The following is a 21,389-nucleotide window of genomic DNA, read 5'->3' as shown; positions in this document are numbered from 1 at the left end:
GGGCGGCCTCAGCTGGCTGCTGTGAATGACGGGCACAGCTGGCAGTTGGGCGGCCTCGGCTGGCTGCTGTGAATGACGGGCGCAGCTGGCGGCTGAGCGGCCACGGCTGGCTGCTGTGAATGACGGGCACAGCTGGTGGCTGTGCGGCCTCGGCTGGCTGCTGTGAATGACGGGCACAGCTGGCAGCTGGGCGGCCTCGGCTGGCTGCTGTGAATGACGGGCGCAGCTGGTGGCTGGGCGGCCTCGGCTGGCTGCTGTGAATGACGGACACAGCTGGCGGCTGGGCGGCCTCGGCTGGCTGCTGTGAATGACGGGCACAGCTGGCGGCCGGGTGGCCTCGGCTGGCTGCTGTGAATGACGGGCGCAGCTGGCGGCTGGGCGGCCATGGATGGCTGCTGTGAATGACGGGCGCAGCTGGCGGCTGGGCGGCCTCGACTGGCTGCTGTGAATGACGGGCGCAGCTGGCGGCTGGGCGGCCATGGCTGGCTGCTGTGAATGACGGGCACAGCTGGCGGCTGGGCGGCCTCGGCTGGCTGCTGTGAATGACGGGCGCAGCTAGCGGCTGGGCGGCCAAGGCTGGCTGCTGTGAATGACGGGCACAGCTGGTGGCTAGGCGGCCATGGCTGGCTGCTGTGAATGACGGGCACAGCTGGCGTCTGGGCGGCCTCGGCTGGCTGCTGTGAATGACGGGCACAGCTGGCAGCTGGGCGGCCTCGGCTGGCTGCTGTGAATGACGGGCGCAGCTGGCGGCTGGGCGGCCTCGGCTGGCTGCTGTGAATGACGGGCACAGCTGGCGGCTGGGCGGCCTCGGCTGGCTGCTGTGAATGAAGGGCACAGCTGGCGGCTGGGCGGCCTCGGCTGGCTGCTGTGAATGACGGGCGCAGCTGGCGGCTGGGCGGCCAAGGCTGGCTGCTGTGAATGACGTGCGCAGCTGGCGGCTGGGCGGCCATGGCTGGCTGCTGTGAATGACGGGCACAGCTGGCGGCTGGGCGGCCTTGGCTGGCTGCTGTGAATGACGGGCGCAGCTGGCGGCTGGGCGGCCTCGGCTGGCTGCTGTGAATGATGGGCGCAGCTGGCGGCTGGGCGGCCATGGCTGGCTGCTGTGAATGACGGGCACAGCTGGCGGCTGGGCGGCCTCGGCTGGCTGCTGTGAATGACGGGCACAGCTGGCGGCCGGGCGGCCTCGGCTGGCTGCATTGAATGACGGGCGCTGCTGGTGGCTGGGCGGCCATGGCTGGCTGCTGTGAATGACGGGCACAGCTAGCAGTTGGGCGGCCTCGGCTGGCTGCTGTGAATGACGGGCGCAGCTGGCGGCTGAGCGGCCACGGCTGGCTGCTGTGAATGACGGGCACAGCTGGTGGCTGTGCGGCCTCGGCTGGCTGCTTTGAATGACGGGCACAGCTGGCAGCTGGGCGGCCTCGGCTGGCTGCTGTGAATGACGGGCGCAGCTGGTGGCTGGGCGGCCTCGGCTGGCTGCTCTGAATGACGGACACAGCTGGCGGCTGGGCGGCCTCGGCTGGCTGCTGTGAATGACGGGCACAGCTGGCAGTTGGGCGGCCTCCGCTGGCTGCTGTGAATGACGGGCGCAGCTGGCGGCTGGGCGGCCTCGGCTGGCTGCTGTGAATGATGGGCGCAGCTGGTGGCTGGGCGGCCATGGCTGGCTGCTGTGAATGACGGGCACAGCTGGCGGCTGGGCGGCCTCGGCTGGCTGCTGTGAATGACGGGCACAGCTGGCGGCCGGGCGGCCTCGGCTGGCTGCTGTGAATGACGGGCGCTGCTGGTGGCTGGGCGGCCATGGCTGGCTGCTGTGAATGACGGGCACAGCTGGCGGCTGGGCGGCCTCGGCTGGCTGCTGTGAATGACGGGCGCAGCTGGTGGCTGGTCGGCCATGGCTGGCTGCTGTGAATGACGGGCACAGCTGGCAGCTGGGCCGCCTCGGCTGGCTGCTGGGAATGACGGGCACAGCTGGCGGCTGGGCGGCCTCGGCTGGCTGCTGTGAATGACGGGCACAGCTGGTGGCTGGGCGGCCTCGGCTGGCTGCTGTGAATGACGGGCACAGCTGGCGGCTGGGCGGCCTCGGCAGGCTGCTGTGAATGACAGGCACAGCTGGCTGCTGGGCGGCCTTGGCTGGCTGCTGCGAATGACGGGCACAGCTGGCGGCTGGGCGGCCTTGGCTGGCTGCTGTGAATGACGGGCACAGCTGGCAGCTGGGCGGCCTCGGCTGGCTGCTGTGAATGACGGGCGGAGCTGGCGGCTGGGCGGCCTCGGCTGGCTGCTGTGAATGACGGGCACAGCTGGCGGCTGGGCGGCCTCGGCTGGCTGCTGTGAATGACGGGCGCAGCTGGTGGCTGGGCGGCCTCAGCTGGCTGCCGTGAATGACGGACACAGCTGGCGGCTGGGCGGCCTCGGCTGGCTGCTGTGAATGACGGGCACAGCTGGCGGCCGGGCGGCCTCGGCTGGCTGCTGTGAATGACGGGCGCAGCTGGCGGCTGGGCGGCCATGGCTGGCTGCTGTGAATGACGGGCGCAGCTGGCGGCGGGGCGGCCACGACTGGCTGCTGTGAATGACGGGCGCAGCTGGCGGCTGGGCGGCCATGGCTGGCTGCTGTGAATGACGGGCACAGCTGGCGGCTGGGCGGCCTGGGCTGGCTGCTGTGAATGACGGGCGCAGCTGGTGGCTGGGCGGCCTCGACTGGCTGCTGTGAATGACGGACACAGCTGGCGGCTGGGCGGCCTCGGCTGGCTGCTGTGAATGACGAGCACAGCTGGTGGCCGGGCGGCCTCGGCTGGCTGCTGTGAATGACGGGCACAGCTGGCAGCTGGGCGGCCACGGCTGGCTGCTGTGAACGACGGGCGCAGCTGGTGGCTGGGCGGCCTCGGCTGGCTGCTGTGAATGACGGGCACAGCTGGCAGTTGGGCGGCCTCGGCAGGCTGCTGTGAATGACGGGCACAGCTGGAAGCTGGGTGGCCTCGGCTGGCTGCTGTGAATGACGGGCACAACTGGCGGCTGGGCGGCCTCGGCTGGCTGCTGTGAATGACGGGCACAGCTGGCGGTTGGGCGGCCTCGGCTAGCTGCTGTGAATGACGGGCACAGCTGGCAGTTGGGCGGCCTCGGCTGGCTGCCGTGAATGACGGGCACAGCTGGCAGCTGGGTGGCCTCGGCTGGCTGCTGTGAATGACGGGCACAACTGGCGGCTGGGCGGCCTCGGCTGGCTGCTGTGAATGACGGGCACAGCTGGCAGCTGGGCGGCCTCGGCTGGCTGCTGTGAATGATGGGCACAGCTGGCAGCTGGGTGGCCTCGGCTGGCTGCTGTGAATGACGGGCACAACTGGCGGCTGGGCGGCCTCGGCTGGCTGCTGTGAATGACGGGCACAGCTGGCAGTTGGGCGGCCTCAGCTGGCTGCTGTGAATGACGGGCACAGCTGGCAGTTGGGCGGCCTCGGCTGGCTGCTGTGAATGACGGGCGCAGCTGGCGGCTGAGCGGCCACGGCTGGCTGCTGTGAATGACGGGCACAGCTGGTGGCTGTGCGGCCTCGGCTGGCTGCTGTGAATGACGGGCACAGCTGGCAGCTGGGCGGCCTCGGCTGGCTGCTGTGAATGACGGGCGCAGCTGGTGGCTGGGCGGCCTCGGCTGGCTGCTGTGAATGACGGACACAGCTGGCGGCTGGGCGGCCTCGGCTGGCTGCTGTGAATGACGGGCACAGCTGGCGGCCGGGTGGCCTCGGCTGGCTGCTGTGAATGACGGGCGCAGCTGGCGGCTGGGCGGCCATGGATGGCTGCTGTGAATGACGGGCGCAGCTGGCGGCTGGGCGGCCTCGACTGGCTGCTGTGAATGACGGGCGCAGCTGGCGGCTGGGCGGCCATGGCTGGCTGCTGTGAATGACGGGCACAGCTGGCGGCTGGGCGGCCTCGGCTGGCTGCTGTGAATGACGGGCGCAGCTAGCGGCTGGGCGGCCAAGGCTGGCTGCTGTGAATGACGGGCACAGCTGGTGGCTAGGCGGCCATGGCTGGCTGCTGTGAATGACGGGCACAGCTGGCGTCTGGGCGGCCTCGGCTGGCTGCTGTGAATGACGGGCACAGCTGGCAGCTGGGCGGCCTCGGCTGGCTGCTGTGAATGACGGGCGCAGCTGGCGGCTGGGCGGCCTCGGCTGGCTGCTGTGAATGACGGGCACAGCTGGCGGCTGGGCGGCCTCGGCTGGCTGCTGTGAATGAAGGGCACAGCTGGCGGCTGGGCGGCCTCGGCTGGCTGCTGTGAATGACGGGCGCAGCTGGCGGCTGGGCGGCCAAGGCTGGCTGCTGTGAATGACGTGCGCAGCTGGCGGCTGGGCGGCCATGGCTGGCTGCTGTGAATGACGGGCACAGCTGGCGGCTGGGCGGCCTTGGCTGGCTGCTGTGAATGACGGGCGCAGCTGGCGGCTGGGCGGCCTCGGCTGGCTGCTGTGAATGATGGGCGCAGCTGGCGGCTGGGCGGCCATGGCTGGCTGCTGTGAATGACGGGCACAGCTGGCGGCTGGGCGGCCTCGGCTGGCTGCTGTGAATGACGGGCACAGCTGGCGGCCGGGCGGCCTCGGCTGGCTGCATTGAATGACGGGCGCTGCTGGTGGCTGGGCGGCCATGGCTGGCTGCTGTGAATGACGGGCACAGCTAGCAGTTGGGCGGCCTCGGCTGGCTGCTGTGAATGACGGGCGCAGCTGGCGGCTGAGCGGCCACGGCTGGCTGCTGTGAATGACGGGCACAGCTGGTGGCTGTGCGGCCTCGGCTGGCTGCTTTGAATGACGGGCACAGCTGGCAGCTGGGCGGCCTCGGCTGGCTGCTGTGAATGACGGGCGCAGCTGGTGGCTGGGCGGCCTCGGCTGGCTGCTCTGAATGACGGACACAGCTGGCGGCTGGGCGGCCTCGGCTGGCTGCTGTGAATGACGGGCACAGCTGGCAGTTGGGCTGCCTCCGCTGGCTGCTGTGAATGACGGGCGCAGCTGGCGGCTGGGCGGCCACGGCTGGCTGCTGTGAATGACGGGCACAGCTGGGGGCTGTGCGGCCTCGGCTGGCTGCTGTGAATGACGGGCACAGCTGGCAGCTGGGCGGCCTCGGCTGGCTGCTGTGAATGACGGGCACAACTGGCGGCTGGGCGGCCTCAGCTGGCTGCTGTGAATGACGGGCACAGCTGGCGGTTGGGCGGCCTCGGCTAGCTGCTGTGAATGACGGGCACAGCTGGCAGTTGGGCATCCTCGGCTGGCTGCTGTGAATGAGGGGCACAGCTGGCAGCTGGGTGGCCTCGGCTGGCTGCTGTGAATGACGGGCACAACTGGCGGCTGGGCGGCCTCGGCTGGCTGCTGTGAATGACGGGCACAGCTGGCAGCTGGGCGGCCTCGGCTGGCTGCTGTGAATGACGGGCACAGCTGGCAGCTGGGTGGCCTCGGCTGGCTGCTGTGAATGACGGGCACAACTGGCGGCTGGGCGGCCTTGGCTGGCTGCTGTGAATGACGGGCACAGCTGGCAGTTGGGCGGCCTCAGCTGGCTGCTGTGAATGATGGGCACAGCTGGCAGTTGGGCGGCCTCGGCTGGCTGCTGTGAATGACGGGCGCAGCTGGTGGCTGAGCGGCCACGGCTGGCTGCTGTGAATGACGGGCACAGCTGGTGGCTGTGCGGCCTTGGCTGGCTGCTGTGAATGACGGGCACAGCTGGCAGCTGGGCGGCCTCGGCTGGCTGCTGTGAATGACGGGCGCAGCTGGTGGCTGGGCGGCCTCGGCTGGCTGCTGTGAATGACGGACACAGCTGGCGGCTGGGCGGCCTCGGCTGGCTGCTGTGAATGACGGGCACAGCTGGCGGCCGGGTGGCCTCGGCTGGCTGCTGTGAATGACGGGCGCAGCTGGCGGCTGGGCGGCCATGGATGGCTGATGTGAATGACGGGCGCAGCTGGCGGCTGGGCGGCCTCGACTGGCTGCTGTGAATGACGGGCGCAGCTGGCGGCTGGGCGGCCATGGCTGGCTGCTGTGAATGACGGGCACAGCTGGCGGCTGGGCGGCCTCGGCTGGCTGCTGTGAATGACGGGCGCAGCTAGCGGCTGGGCGGCCAAGGCTGGCTGCTGTGAATGACGGGCACAGCTGGTGGCTGGGCGGCCATGGCTGGCTGCTGTGAATGACGGGCACAGCTGGCGGCTGGGCGGCCTCGGCTGGCTGCTGTGAATGACGGGCACAGCTGGCAGCTGGGCGGCCTCGGCTGGCTGCTGTGAATGACGGGCGCAGCTGGCGGCTGGGCGGCCTCGGCTGGCTGCTGTGAATGACGGGCACAGCTGGCGGCTGGGCGGCCTCGACTGGCTGCTGTGAATGAAGGGCACAGCTGGCGGCTGGGCGGCCTCGGCTGGCTGCTGTGAATGACGGGCGCAGCTGGCGGCTGGGCGGCCAAGGCTGGCTGCTGTGAATGACGTGCGCAGCTGGCGGCTGGGCGGCCATGGCTGGCTGCTGTGAATGGCGGGCACAGCTGGCGGCTGGGCGGCCTCGGCTGGCTGCTGTGAATGACGGGCGCAGCTGGCGGCTGGGCGGCCTCGGCTGGCTGCTGTGAATGATGGGCGCAGCTGGTGGCTGGGCGGCCATGGCTGGCTGCTGTGAATGACGGGCACAGCTGGCGGCTGGGCGGCCTCGGCTGGCTGCTGTGAATGACGGGCACAGCTGGCGGCCGGGCGGCCTCGGCTGGCTGCTGTGAATGACGGGCGCTGCTGGTGGCTGGGCGGCCATGGCTGGCTGCTGTGAATGACGGGCGCAGCTGGCGGCTGGGCGGCCTCGGCTGGCTGCTGTGAATGACGGGCGCAGCTGGTGGCTGGGCGGCCATGGCTGGCTGCTGTGAATGACGGGCACAGCTGGCAGCTGGGCCGCCTCGGCTGGCTGCTGGGAATGACGGGCACAGCTGGCGGCTGGGCGGCCTCGGCTGGCTGCTGTGAATGACGGGCACAGCTGGTGGCTGGGCGGCCTCGGCTGGCTGCTGTGAATGACGGGCACAGCTGGCGGCTGGGCGGCCTCGGCTGGCTGCTGTGAATGACGGGCACAGCTGGCTGCTGGGCGGCCTTGGCTGTCTGCTGTGAATGACGGGCACAGCTGGCGGCTGGGCGGCCTTGGCTGGCTGCTGTGAATGACGTGCACAGCTGGCAGCTGGGCGGCCTCGGCTGGCTGCTGTGAATGACGGGCGCAGCTGGCGGCTGGGCGGCCTCGGCTGGCTGCTGTGAATGACGGGCACAGCTGGCGGCTGGGCGGCCTCGGCTGGCTGCTGTGAATGAAGGGCACAGCTGGCGGCTGAGCGGCCTCGGCTGGCTGCTGTGAATGACGGGCGCAGCTGGCGGCTGGGCGGCCAATGCTGGCTGCTGTGAATGACGTGCGCAGCTGGCGGCTGGGCGGCCATGGCTGGCTGCTGTGAATGACGGGCACAGCTGGCGGCTGGGCGGCCTCGGCTCGCTGCTGTGAATGACGGGCGCTGCTGGTGGCTGGGCGGCCATGGCTGGCTGCTGTGAATGACGTGCACAGCTGGCGGCTGGGCGGCCTCGGCTGGCTGCTGTGAATGACGGGCGCAGCTGGTGGCTGGGCGGCCATGGCTGGCTGCTGTGAATGACGGGCACAGCTGGCAGCTGGGCCGCCTCGGCTGGCTGCTGTGAATGACGGGCACAGCTGGTGGCTGGGCGGCCTCGGCTGGCTGCTGTGAATGACGGGCACAGCTGGTGGCTGGGCAGCCTCGGCTGGCTGCTGTGAATGACGGGCACAGCTGGCGGCTGGGCGGCCTTGGCTGGCTGCTGTGAATGACGGACACAGCTGGCGGCTGGGCGGCCTCGGGTGGCTGCTGTGAATGACGGACACAGCTGGCGGCTGGGCGGCCTCGGCTGGCTGCTGTGAATGACGGTTGCAGCTGGCGTCTGGGCGGCCACGGCTGGCTGCTGTGAATGGCGGGCACAGCTGGTGGCTGGGCGGCCTCGGGTGGCTGCTGTGAATGACGGGCACAGCTGGCAGCTGGGCGGCCTCGGGTGGCTGCTGTGAATGACGGGCACAGCTGGCGGCTGGGCGGCCTCGGCTGGCTGCTGTGAATGACGGACACAGCTGGCGGCTGGGCGGCCTCGGCTGGCTGCTGTGAATGACGGGAACAGCTGGCGGCCGGGCAGCCTCGGCTGGCTGCTGTGAATGACGGGCACAGCTGGTGGCTGGGCGGCCTCGGCTGGCTGCTCTGAATGACGGGCACAGCTGGCGGCTGGGCGGCCTCGGCTGGCTGCTGTGAATGACGGGCACAGCTGGCGGCTGGGCGGCCTCGGCTGGCTGCTGTGAATGACGGGCACAGCTGGCAGCTGGGCGTCCTCGGCTGGCTGCTGTGAATGACGGGCGCAGCTGGTGGCTGGGCGGCCTCGGCTGGCTGCTGTGAATGACGGGTGCAGCTGGCGTCTGGGCGGCCACGGCTGGCTGCTGTGAATGACGGGCGCAGCTGGCGTCTGGGCAGCCACGGCTGGCTGCTGTGAATGACGGTCGCAGCTGGCGGCTGGGCGGCCTCGGCTGGCTGCTGTGAATGACGGGCACAGCTGGCGGCTGGGCGGCCTCGGCTGGCTGCTGTGAATGACGGGCGCAGCTTGCCTCTGGGCGGCCTCGGCTGGCTGCTGTGAATGACGGGCACAGCTGGCGGCTGGGCGGCATCGGCTGGCTGCTGTGAATGACGGGCGCAGCTGGTGGCTGGGCGGCCACGGCTGGCTGCTGTGAATGACGGGCGCAGCTGGCGTCTGGGCGGCCAAGGCTGGCTGCTGTGAATGACGGGCGCAGCTGGCGTCTGGGCGGCCACGGCTGGCTGCTGTGAATGACGGGCGCAGCTGGCGTCTGGGCGGCCACGGCTGGCTGCTGTGAATGACGGGCGCAGCTGGCGTCTGGGCGGCCACGGCTGGCTGCTGTGAATGACGGGCGCAGCTGGCGTCTGGGCGGCCACGGCTGGCTGCTGTGAATGACGGGCGCAGCTGGCGTCTGGGCGGCCTCGGCTGGCTGCTGTGAATGACGGGCGCAGCTGGCGTCTGGGCGGCCACGGCTGGCTGCTGTGAATGACGGGCACAGCTGGCAGCTGGCCGGCTTCGGCTGGCTGCTGTAAATGACGGGCGCAGCTGGCGTCTGGGCGGCCACGGCTGGCTGCTGTGAATGACGGGTGCAGCTGGTGTCTGGGCGGCCTCGGCTGGCTGCTGTGAATGACGGGCGCAGCTGGCGTCTGGGCGGCCTCGGCTGGCTGCTGTGAGTGACGGGCGCAGCTGGCGTCTGGGCGGCCACGGCTGGCTGCTCTGAATGACGGGCACAGCTGGCGTCTGGGCGGCCTCGGCTGGCTGCTGTGAATGACGGGCACAGCTGGCAGCTGGGCGGCCTCGGCTGGCTGCTGTGAATGACGGGCGCAGCTGGCAGCTGGGCGGCCTCGGCTGGCTGCTGTGAATGACGGGCGCAGCTGGCGTCTGGGCGGCCACGGCTGGCTGCTGTGAATGACGGGCGCAGCTGGCGTCTGGGCGGCCACGGCTGGCTGCTGTGAATGACGGGCACAGCTGGCGTCTGGGCGGCCACGGCTGGCTGCTGTGAATGACGCTCACAGCTGGCGTCTGGGCGGCCTCGGCTGGCTGCTGTGAATGACGGGCGCAGCTGGCAGCTGGGCGGCCTCGGCTGGCTGCTGTGAATGACGGGTGCAGCTGGTGGCTGGGCGGCCTCGGCTGGCTGCTGTGAATGACGGGCGCAGCTGGCGTCTGGGCGGCCACGGCTGGCTGCTGTGAATGACGGGCACAGCTGGCAGCTGGGCGGCCTCGGCTGGCTGCTGTGAATGACGGGCGCAGCTGGTGGCTGGGCGGCCTCGGCTGGCTGCTGTGAATGACGGGCGCAGCTGGCGTCTGGGCGGCCTCGGCTGGCTGCTGTGAATGACAGGCGCAGCTGGCGTCTGGGCGGCCACGGCTGGCTGCTGTGAATGACGGGCGCAGCTATCGGCCTGGCGGCCTCGGCTGGCTGCTGTGAATGACGGGCACAGCTGGCGGCTGGGCGGCATCGGCTGGCTTCCGCTTCGGCAGGCTCGTCGTTGGCGCGCGGGCTCCAGCCCGCCAGAATTCCCGCCTAACTTGCCGCCTGCTCAGTCGCGTTGTCCGCGTTTTCGCGCGGCAGCTGAGCCACTCTTTTATTTCTCGGGCAGCTGCACCACACGTGTTCCATGGAACTGCAAATGGAGCACGATGCTGGGTGCCCGCTATACTGGACGTCTTCTCCGTATCCCCCTATGACAATGAACGATGGCACGTGTTTCCTTAGGACCGCCCTGACGGATCTAACACCTTGTATGTGTGCCCGGCACGCCAGAAGTCTCTCGCTACAGAGAGAACTTCTCCATACAACTTGAGGCAGCGTGCTACTTCCTCGTTCGGCACCTCAAAGGGCAGGTTGTACACTTTAGTATTTCTGACGCCGTGTCCGGCATACGTGGTTTTCACCTCGCTCACGCGACCGTCCCTGTGTTTGATCTTTCTAATACTCCCGCTTACATTCACGACAGTCTCACATCTCACGTACGTTTTCAATTTCAGAAAGAGGCTGAACAGCGTGAAAACCGGCTGCAACCCCTCTATTTCGTCTTCCTGTATTTTTAGTTCGTGGGCAAGTGCTCTACCAACTGAGCTACCCAAGCACGACTGACGCCCCGTCCTCACAGCTTTACTTCTGCCTGTATCTCGTCTCCTACCTAGGTGATAGTTATTTAATTCAGACTCTCTATCACCTATTCAGGATAAGGCAACCAACTGTCACCTCATCAAGTGGAATTTTATTCAAGACTCGCAGTGAACAATGACTTTTCCCTTATTTAGAAGAACGTTTTGTACTGTTAATTAGTTCTCACTCTTTAAATTGTGTTTCTAATGCTTTTACATAAGCAAAAAGTTGCCATGCCTGCTGTTGTCAAAGAAAACATTAGAAACAGTCAAAATCTAAATGCAGCAGCCCATTACAAACAGTATTGTAAGGTGCTTAAAAATGTTATTAGGAAGGCAAAATGTATGTGGTATGCAGATAGAATAGCTAAGTCTCAGGATAAAATTAAAACCATATGGTCAGTCGTAAAGGAAGTTGCTGGTCTGCAGAGACAGGTCGAGGATATTGAATCAGTGCGTAGTGGGAATGTCCGTGTTACTGATAAGTTGCATATATGTACAGTATTTAATAATCACTTTCTGAATATAGCAGGTGAACTAAATAGAAACCTAGTCCCAACAGGGAATCATATAGCGCTCTTAGAAAAAAGTGTTCCGAGACTGTTACCTGAAATGCTCCTCCATGATACTGACAAGAGGGAGATTGAGTTAATAATTAAATCACTAAAGACCAAGAACTCTCATGGATATGACGGTGTATCTAGCAGAATACTGAAGTATTGTTCTACATATGTTAGCCCAGTTCTCAGCCATATCTGTAACTTTTCCTTCAGGAGTGGTCGGTTTCCTGACCGATTAAAGTACTCAGTAGTGAAGCCACTTTATAAAAAGGGAGACATTGATAATGTTGACAATTTTAGACCTATTTCTATGCCACCGGTGTTTGCTGAAGTTATCGAGAAGGTTGTATATACAAGGTTACTGGAGCATTTAAATTCACATAATTTGCTCTCAAATGTTCAGTTTGGTTTTAGAAATGGGGGTAACAACTGAAAATGCTATATTATCTTTTCTCTGTGAGGTTTTGGACGGATTAAATAAAAGGTTGCGAACGCTAGGTGTTTTCTTTGATTTAACAAAGGCTTTTGACTGTGTTGACCACAAAATATTACTGCAGAAGTTGGACCATTATGGAGTAAGGGGAGTAGCTTACAATTGGTTCGCCTCTTACTTTAAGAACAGAAAGCAGAGGGTAATTCTCCGCAACATTGAGAGTGGTAGTGATGTTCAGTCCCAATGGGGCACTGTTAAGTGGGGCGTTCCCCAAGGGTCGGTGCTGGGGCCACTGCTGTTTCTTATTTATATAAATGATATGCCTTCTAGTATTACAGGTCGTTCAAAAATATTTCTGTTTGCTGATGATACCAGCTTGATAGTGAAGGATCTTGTGTGTAATATTGAAACAGTAACAAATAATGCAGTTCATGAAATAAATTCGTGGCTTGTGGAAAATAATTTGATGCTAAATCACAGTAAGACTCAGTTTTTACAGTTTCTAACTCACAATTCAACAAGAACCAGTATTTTGATCAGACAGAATAGGCATATTACAAGCGAGACGGAACAGTTCAAGTTTCTAGGCGTTCGGATGGATAGTAAGCTGTTGTGGAAAGCCCATGTCCAGGATCTTGTTCAGAAGCTAAATGCTGCTTTATTTACCATTAGAACAGTATCTGAAATAAGTGACACTTCAACACGAAAAGTAGTCTACTTCGCATATTTTCATACGCTTATGTCGTATGGTATTATTTTTTGGGGTAATTCTTCTGATTCAAAAAGGGTATTTTTGGCTCAAAAACGGGCTGTTCGAGCTATATATGGTGTAAGTTCGAGAACCTCTTGTCGACCCCTATTCAAAAATCTGGGAATTCTGACATTGCCCTCGCAGTATATATTTTCTTTAATGTCGTTTGTTGTTAGCAATATTAGCCTATTCCCAAGAATTAGCAGCTTTCACTCAGTTAATACTAGGCAGAAATCAAATCTGCATGTAGAATGCACTTCCTTGACTCTTGTGCAGAAAGGAGTGCAGTATTCTGCTGCATCCATTTTCAATAAGCTACCACAAGAACTCAAAAATCTTAGCAGTAGCCCAAACACTTTTAAGACTAAACTGAAGAGTTTCCTCATGGCTCACTCCTTCTATTCTGTCGAGGAGCTCCTGGAAGAGCTAAAAAATTAAGCAAATTCCAGTGTTACATTGTTGATTTTCTTCATTTAAACTTATGACTTGTCACCTGAATATGTTTTTTTATATTTCATTTTATCTGTTACTAATATCGTGTTATAATTTCATGTATTGACTCGTTCCGTGACCATGGAGACTTCTGCTTAATTTGGTCCCACGGAACAATAAATAAATAAATAAATAAAACTGACTGGTAGTTCATGTACTAAATACTGTTCATTTTAGCATTCAACTGTCTATATTTTAAATGTTGAATAGCCTACTCCTATTTAGGGCTACTAGACGGCACTCTTGGTGTAATGTTCACCTGCCCGCACTTGCTAACGCGGGCGTCTCAGTCTGTCGCTACCTGAGGCTTTGTAGATGTGAGCAGCCCATAATCGATCGCCTTTCATGTATTATTTTTAAAACTTTTGTGACTAAGCCTTTCTGGCTTGATATTTATCTTATACGTGAGATGTAAAGAAAGTACTGTTTCTTTCTTGTTCTGTTAGTCAATAGCCGTCCGCAGTGGTCTAGCGGTTCTTGGCACTTCAATCCGGAGCCACGCGACTGCTATGGTCGCAAGTTCGAATCCTGCCTCGGACATGGATGTGTGTGATGTCCTTAGGTTAGTTAGGTTTAAGTAGTTCTAAGTTCTAGGGAACTGATGACCTCAGCAGTTAAGTCCCATAGTGCTCAGAGCCATTTGAACCATTTGAACGAGTATGGGTTGTTCACTGTAGAGAAAATATAGTCGAGTAGAAAGTTGGGAAATTCTCGAACCAAAATTTATCCTGCCGTAGTTGTTGGTACAGTAAACATGAGCGGTTCGGCAGTAACTGATTGTGACAGCAGAAATGGAAGTAGGCGCTTCAGTAGATGCGCATTGCTTTACACTCTATCTTTCTTACCAGCGCGCCCGGCGCATCACGCTCGGCTCGGACACTATGCCCGGTACAGCACTGTCGGATGGGTGGTGCGCAAGGCAGATTCGCGCATCGGAAGCCGTACAGATAGACATACTATTGAATTTTGTGCTTGCTCTTATGAGCTCATTTTCCATGTGAAATGAAATCAATTAAAAACTAAATCGTGGCAATATTATGATTCAGTGAGTTGGGGAACCTACTGAATGCCTATATGTGCATGACCAAGCATGGATTTCAACACCACTAAAAGTCGAGGCAAGTTTAGGATCTTAGCAACTGCACCAACTTTCTTTGTGCGGTTTGTACGGTTTCTTATTGGTGATGATTTCCTTCCAAATGATATGGAGGTCAGGGTCACTTAATTCATTATGTCAAGCTTTAAATTCTGAAACAGGAGTAGCTGACACCTTGTCACTTTGATAACGCAAATTACGCTATAATTCGGCCTGACGAGTGCGCGGTTTGACCAGTGGACAGATATGATCGATGTTACCGTCCTTAATTGATCTCGAGAGGCTCCGACTGTCGTCTCATTAACGATGTTGTGCGCGTGTGATTGTGTTCCAGATAACTCAGAGGAAGTCGGCGCCGTGAGCTACGAAGGCAGGGCCCATCCAGCAGTACGCCCTAACTCAACTGTTCTGCTTCCCGTCAGTACCGCATCACTGTATGCGCTATATTACACTGCACAATACCAATTTAAATTATGATATCTAACTGCGTCATAGGGCCCAAGATTCTAACGTTCTACACCATTACCCGTCGCTTTCGGAATGGCATTTCAAAGACCACAAAGATCAGGAAAAAGTTTTTTTTTCCGACCCAGCAACGTCACAGAAATTATATGATTGCATATAGTTCCAACGAACTCGGAAACACTCTCAGGCATTAGTACATTGTGAACCAAGTCCGAGGCCATTCACAAGCATACGTAGGTACCTCAGGTATCCAATGTGAAACTGCCATTGAACAGAACGACCTGCTTCACTGGAACTGCATCGTGGTTCAGTACCGTTCTAAGAGTTAATTTACGTTTCATTATGGCCAGTCGAGTCCAAGGGTAGTTTCATTTAACCAGCTGATGCTCTAAGTCTGAAGGCTGTCACTGCTCTGGTGTACCTTGTTAAACTCGGCTTCACGGTTGGTCAACCACAAGTAAATACGTACTCTGCAAATCACTGTCCAGCGCTTGCCGACGGGAATTAGCGTTGTAGCGTATGTAGTTGTAGCGTAACAACGCTTGCCTGTTGCAGACTTGGAATATTTTGCGTTAATGACATGGGCCTTGTGACTAGATTTTTGTGAGTGGACCAAATTCTTATGTTTGTTCTGTTGCAAACATATGGATTGCGCACGTCCTTTGCTACGACGAGCGAGGCACTAAGCTTGTCAGGAGGGCAGTCTTGGCATTTGTGTTGTGAATAAAAGTAAGGGCAAGACTTCATTCTCTTCGCCTGTGTAGCGAACTGCTTACTCGGTGTAGAAGGTTGTTTACTCGGTGTGGCAAGCTGCTGCTACCATCGAATGGGCCAATCGCAGCTAAGGGACTCAACCTGACAAAAACTGGCCACTCAGATTTATGAGCTGAAAAGGCACTTGAATTGTACTGATGTAGTATTTGCACTACCTGCTGAAACGATGGATCGGACTGTTGCAAAATGTGTTCCCTGAGTTTGATATCAGGTACATTTTACATGATCGCATCACGCAACATATAATTTGAATGTAAAGCACCGCAAACACATTTGAATTTGAATTTCCTTGTTGTACCCTGCAAATCTGTTACCCACACTCACGATAAGTTTGTTCTGACCATTTTTTGGAATTAAAGAATTGACAGCTGGCTGCTACCACATTCACTTGTTGGTAATAATAGTTAATCACCAAAGAGACAACTTCATTATACATAAGTTCACTTGGTGCGACGTTTGGGAAAAGTTTTTGCATGAGTCGGAACACTGCACTTCCTACCATGGATAATACATATGGAAGTTTCACAGTACCTGGTACATTGTGAACGATGACGTGAGCTTCAAACTGGGACAACCACTCGAGCCATTCCTCATCTTGTTTACAAAATTGTTGAAAAGGCGGTATAGCAGGAGGTGTTGCTGTAGGTGGTGCTTGTTCTGTCGGGCATGCAGTAGCTGCTGCACCGTGTTGAGTGACGTAGAAATTTGTTGCTTCTGGAACTGAAACATCTGCATTAGCTGTGTGGCATCTAACACTTGCAGCTGTGGCGCCTGAGCAGGGGGCTGGAGAGATGGGGTGGACATGTTGGAAAACACAAATGCAACAAACAGACAAGGCAAGCAAGTCAAGAAATTTTCTGCGACGCCCATCTGAAAACACTGATTAGCAAAAACGACAAGGAACTGTTAAAGCAAATGAACGCTACTGCAAAATAAAGACAAGAGAAATTAAGGCGCCAGAAAAAAAAATCCATGGCCGTCAGGTGTAGGGTTTGGGGGATACTCGTCTCCAAAATGTGGGGTCCCGCCCACTCGTATCGAATAGGGTGCCTAAAGGATGCTGCATTCTCAGAATGCTATACAGCAATTCAAGCAAATCACATTAATAGTTTTATTTCAATAAAACAGATCTGACAATACTTAACTTTAAATGCATTACGTTGTCGCAATTGCCGGGCAAAGTGGAAACAATCAAAGTCCTTTGCAGTATACATGGTCCATGTAAGCAAACTGATACGGACCACACTTCACTGCTATCGTAGCACTGGTCTACTACTGTTCTGGTCCTGTGCTAATACTGTCCCTGAGGCTGGCAGGGCTGGCGCTTATATTCTCTTCAGCTAGAGGGTACGGTCCTCGTCAGTGGGCTATTGGCAGATGTCATCTCACTGCCTTCTTTGCTCTTGCGATCTTCTTCTCCGTGCCGGAGCTCTGGCACATTGTACTGCATCTGCAGCAGCTAGTTGACAAGCAGGTGGCTTCATAGTCACACAAAAAATTGTTACAAATCAGTTGCTTCAAGAACAGCTCTGAGCCAGGAGCCCTGTAGCATGCACTCCACTGACCCTAGGCTGCCACCATTTGAGACTTCTGTTGTGTCAAGTGAGAGCTCATTGGAGGGCATGGTGGAGGTCTATTGTGCTTTCTGATGAAAGCTGGTTCTGCCTCGGTGTCAGTGATGGCCGTGTGTTCATTAGGAGGAGGCCAGTTTAGGGCCTGCAACAAAAGAGTCTGTTTGGTAGATACACTGGGCCTACACTTGCAGTTATAGTCTGGGGTGTGATATTGTTTGACTGCAGAAGCTCTCTCGTTGCTATCCCAAGCACCCTTACTGCAAATTTGTATGTCGGTCTGGTGATTCAACCTGTTGTTCTGCCGTTCATGAATAGCATTCCAATAGATATTTTCTATCAGGATAACACTATTTTAATCCAACAGAGTGTTGACATGTCACCTTGGCCAGCTGAATCATCAGATTTGTCTCCGATTAAGCACATATAGGACATCACCAGATGACAACTCCAGCATCGTACCCAAACAGCATTAACCATCCCTGTATTAGCTGATCGAGGGCAACATGCATGAAACTCCATCCCACAAACTGAAATCTGGAACCTGTACAACACAATTCATGAATGTTTGCATGCTTGCGTTCAAGTCTGTGAGGGCTTGTGTCTCACTTCCATTAACCTGTGATCTTGCAACATTAATCACATAAAAATTTTATCTAGACAAATGTATTCCCCAATATACGTTTCTATATTAATTGTTTTTTGGCATTGTAGTTTTTTTCTGTCAGTGAAGTAGCGCTTCTCACTATCCTCCTCCTGTGGCTGTTGCATCAGGGATTCTTGGGATGCCCGCGGAGAGCTACCAGTCGCGCAAGCAAAATCCCCTCAGTGCTACTGTCATGACAAAACTAACGGTACATGATGGAAAGCAACAAACCAATAGGACAGGAGTGCCTGTGGTACTGACCACAACTGGTCTACTCAAATTCATTTCAAACTAAGTGGAGGCAAGTGCCACAGATTTGACCTTAGGGCAGGATAGTGATGATAATATTACACTACTGGCCATTAAACTTGCTACATCACGAAGATGACGCGCTACAGTCGCGAAATTTAACCGACAGGATGAAGATGCTGTGATTAGCTTTTCAGACCATTCACACAAGGTTGGCGCAGGTGGCGACACCCACAACGTGCTGACATGAGGAAAGTTTCCAACCGATTTCTCATACACAAACAGCAGTTGAACGGCGTTGCCTGGTGAAACGTTGTTGTGATGCCTCGTGTAAGGAGGAGAAATGCGTACCATAACATTCCCGACTTTGATAAAGGTCGGATTGTAGCCTATCGCGATTGTGGTTTATCGTATCGCGACATTGCTGCTCGCATTGGTCGACATCCAATGACTGTTAGGAGAATATGGAATCGGTGGGTTCAGGAGGGTAATATGGAACGCCTTGCTGGATCCCAACGGCCTCGTATCACTAGCAGTCGAGATGACACGCATCTTATCTGCACGTCATCTGCACGAACAGTTCGACGACGTTTGCAGCAGCATGGACTATCAGCTCGGAGACCATGGCTGCGGTTACCCTTGACGCTGCATCACAGACAGGAGCGCCTGCGATGGTGTACTCAATGACAAACCTGGGTGCACGAATGGCAAAACGTCATTTTTTCGGATGAATCCAGGTTCTGTTTACAGCATCATGATGGTTGCATCCATGTTTGGCGACATCATGGTGAACGCACATTGGAAGCGTGTATTCTTCATCGCCGTACTGGTGTATCACCCGGTGTGATGGTATGGGGTGCCATTGGTTACACGTCTCAGTCACCTCTTGTCCGCATTGACGGCACTTTGAACAGTGGACGTTACATTTCAGATGTGTTACGACCCGTGGCTCTACCCTTAATTCTATCCCTACAAAACCCTACATTTTAGGAGGATAATGCACGACCGCATGTTGCATGTCCTGTATGGGCATTTCTGGATACAGAAAATATTCGACTGCTGCCCTGGCCAGCACATTCTCCAGATCTCTCACCAGCTGAAAACGTCTGGTCAATGGTGGCTGAACAACTGGCTCGTCACTCTTGATGAACTGTGGTATCGTGTTGAAGTTGCATGGGCAGGTGTACCTGTACACAGCATCCAAGCTCTGTTTGACTCAATGCCCAGGCGTATCAAGGCCAAAGGTGGTTGTTCTGGGTACTGATTTCTCAGGATTTATGCACCCAAATTGCATGAAAATGTAATCACATGTCAGTTCTAGTATAATATATTTGTCCAATAAGTACCCATTTATCATCTGCATTTCTTCTTGATGTAGCAATTTTAATGGCCAGTAGTGTAACAATGACAAGACCATTTCTCTAACATTCCAGATTCTGATACAACAATCATGGATGAAGTTACTGAAGTAATAAATGCAGGATACCATTGCTTAAATTTTATCGCAAGATCGAGAACTTAATCTTTGAATAAGAGTGCTTTGAATATGAGGAGAATTTTGGGGCCTCCCATAAGAACTTTTCCTGGCAGTTACAAATTGATCTCACAAAGTTGGTAGAGTATCACAGTTTCAATGCAGATGATTCTGTAAGATCACAACTTTTGACCCCACTAAATAACTCTTTTATTCAAACACATGGGAAGATGCAATTTAATTTGAACTTTGGTTTGGATAGAAAGTTCAGTGGACCCTCATAGTCATGGCCATTATCAAACCTATTAAAGCGGCATATTTCCTTCACAACTTCCTACTAGTGGAAGTTCTCCACACTGAGAAACTGTCATTAACAGCACTACAATCTACACAGTATAATTAGGACTTTTGGTTTCACCATCGAAGAATTTCTAGAGATTAAGTTAGTAGAAAAGGAAAAGTGCATAGGCAACCACAACATACTTCATTCACACATTGCCTGGATCATCAGTGGTGTCTAAGCTCTGCCACCCAGCACCTGAAAAATTTGCAGCTGCATGAGAAGACATTAACTAGAAGATCCAAGATGGTGTGATAGCACCTTCAGCTGCTCAGTGGGTCTTGCCAGTACATATGGTATTAAAGCGGAATAATACAGGGCATTTATGCAGTGAACAAAACTGTGCCAGAGAGGTATCCTAGTCCACATGTAGTGGATTTCAACAATGCTGTTGTGGAAGCTCGAATACTGAGCGTCATTGATTGTGAAAAGGCCTATTCACAAATAACAGTCTCAATTGTAGATATAAAAAAAGACAACCATCACTACACCATTTATTCTGTTTGAGTACTGCTTCATGCCATACAATTTGAAAAATGTGGCACAAACTTGGCAGAGCTTTACTCATCAGCTTCTCAGAGGGTTTGATTTTGTGTTTCTTTAAATGGATGATCTTTTAGAGTTTTGGAGTTGCTAGAGCAGCACAAGAATCATATCACAGCTTTCACAATGCCTATGTCACCACAGGACTGTCATCAACAAAAGAAAATCCATCTTGGGGAAAAAGAAATGTGAACTTTCTTGGTTTTAACATGTTAACAGGGAGTATAGCTCCAATGCCTGAAAGGGCAGAAAACATTCACAAAGGGCTGATACCACAGACATACAAAGATCTATAGTGCTTCCTTGTGAAGAGTAATTATTACAGAAGGCACCTAATGAAAACAGCAGAACTGCAGGAACCCCTCAGAGAGTTGTTGAAAAGAAAATATACAGCTGACAGGAGGAAAGTTAAGTGGAGTCAAGAACAATTGATGGAATTCAACTCAATTAAGAAACATGCAGCTCAGCTCGTTGCACACTCACAGCATAAACCACTCATTGGCTTAATGATGGGGATATGAGTCCCATAGTGGTTGGAGTTGCCTTTCAGCAACTCATACATGAAGTGTGGCAGGCCCTAGTATTTTTCTTGCACACCATTATGACAGCACTGCAAAAATAGAGCATAACAGACACTTAATACTTTCTTTTATAAAGTCTCTGCATATGGCTGTCTGAGGCAATGTATACAAGCCAAATGCATTTCTCAGTTCATCACAGAATAAAACATATCAACGGGTGCAGAAATGTGGTTGCTAATTTTTCCCTCACACTGTTGTGCAAGTGTGAAGCCATTCTGTTGGATAGCATTATGGAACAACAAAAGAATGACTGCGACCTGTTTTATGCTCAAGCAGCAGCAGCAGCAGCAGCAGTCCAGCCTCAACTAGTCACAGAGTCCTGTGTCCACACTGCAAGCTTCATTGTGATGTCACATCACATGATCAATGTGCGCTTTTATTCCCACAAAATTATTCCCCTATATTTTTCAGACCTCTACAGTTTAGCATATCTGAGTGAGAGCTATGGTCATGTTGACAAAGAAAGTGGTTTGGCCAGGCATAAAAAAATATTGCTGGAAACGGGTTCAAGCATACCTCAGAAGCCAAAGCGCAGGATTAGAAGATGCATTTCAGCACCCCTTGGCATCATAATCACCGCTAAGGTGCACCTTATTCACATTGACATTGTATTGATCTGGTGGGGCCTTTGCTATGTACAGGACAGTGTAGTTATTTATTAATGGTGGTTGACACACTTACAAGCTGGCCTGAGGCCTTTCTTATCCAATGGTATGGCCACAGAAACAGTGGCCAGAACTTC

The 21,389-nt window shown here is 56.0% G+C and overlaps 1 protein-coding gene across 1 annotated transcript in view; it reads right to left on the bottom strand.

Annotated features, from left to right (window-relative positions):
• Positions 1 to 21,389, bottom strand: part of LOC124596657 (mucin-19-like) — a 107,268-nt gene that overhangs the window by 55,855 nt on the left and 30,024 nt on the right. The window contains exons 2-4 of the mRNA XM_047135890.1: positions 5,517 to 9,983; positions 3,402 to 5,471; positions 18 to 3,356 (exon numbers count right to left, since the gene is read on the bottom strand). Coding sequence (XP_046991846.1) covers positions 18 to 3,356; positions 3,402 to 5,471; positions 5,517 to 9,983 — 9,876 coding nt within the window. The remainder of the gene's footprint in view (positions 1 to 17; positions 3,357 to 3,401; positions 5,472 to 5,516; positions 9,984 to 21,389) is intronic.

This window comes from Schistocerca americana, chromosome 1, assembly GCF_021461395.2.
Source record: "Schistocerca americana isolate TAMUIC-IGC-003095 chromosome 1, iqSchAmer2.1, whole genome shotgun sequence".
Classification (NCBI taxonomy): Eukaryota; Metazoa; Arthropoda; class Insecta; order Orthoptera; family Acrididae; genus Schistocerca; species Schistocerca americana.
Note: the sequence above shows the minus strand (reverse complement) of the source record. Positions and strands in the feature narration are given on the sequence as shown.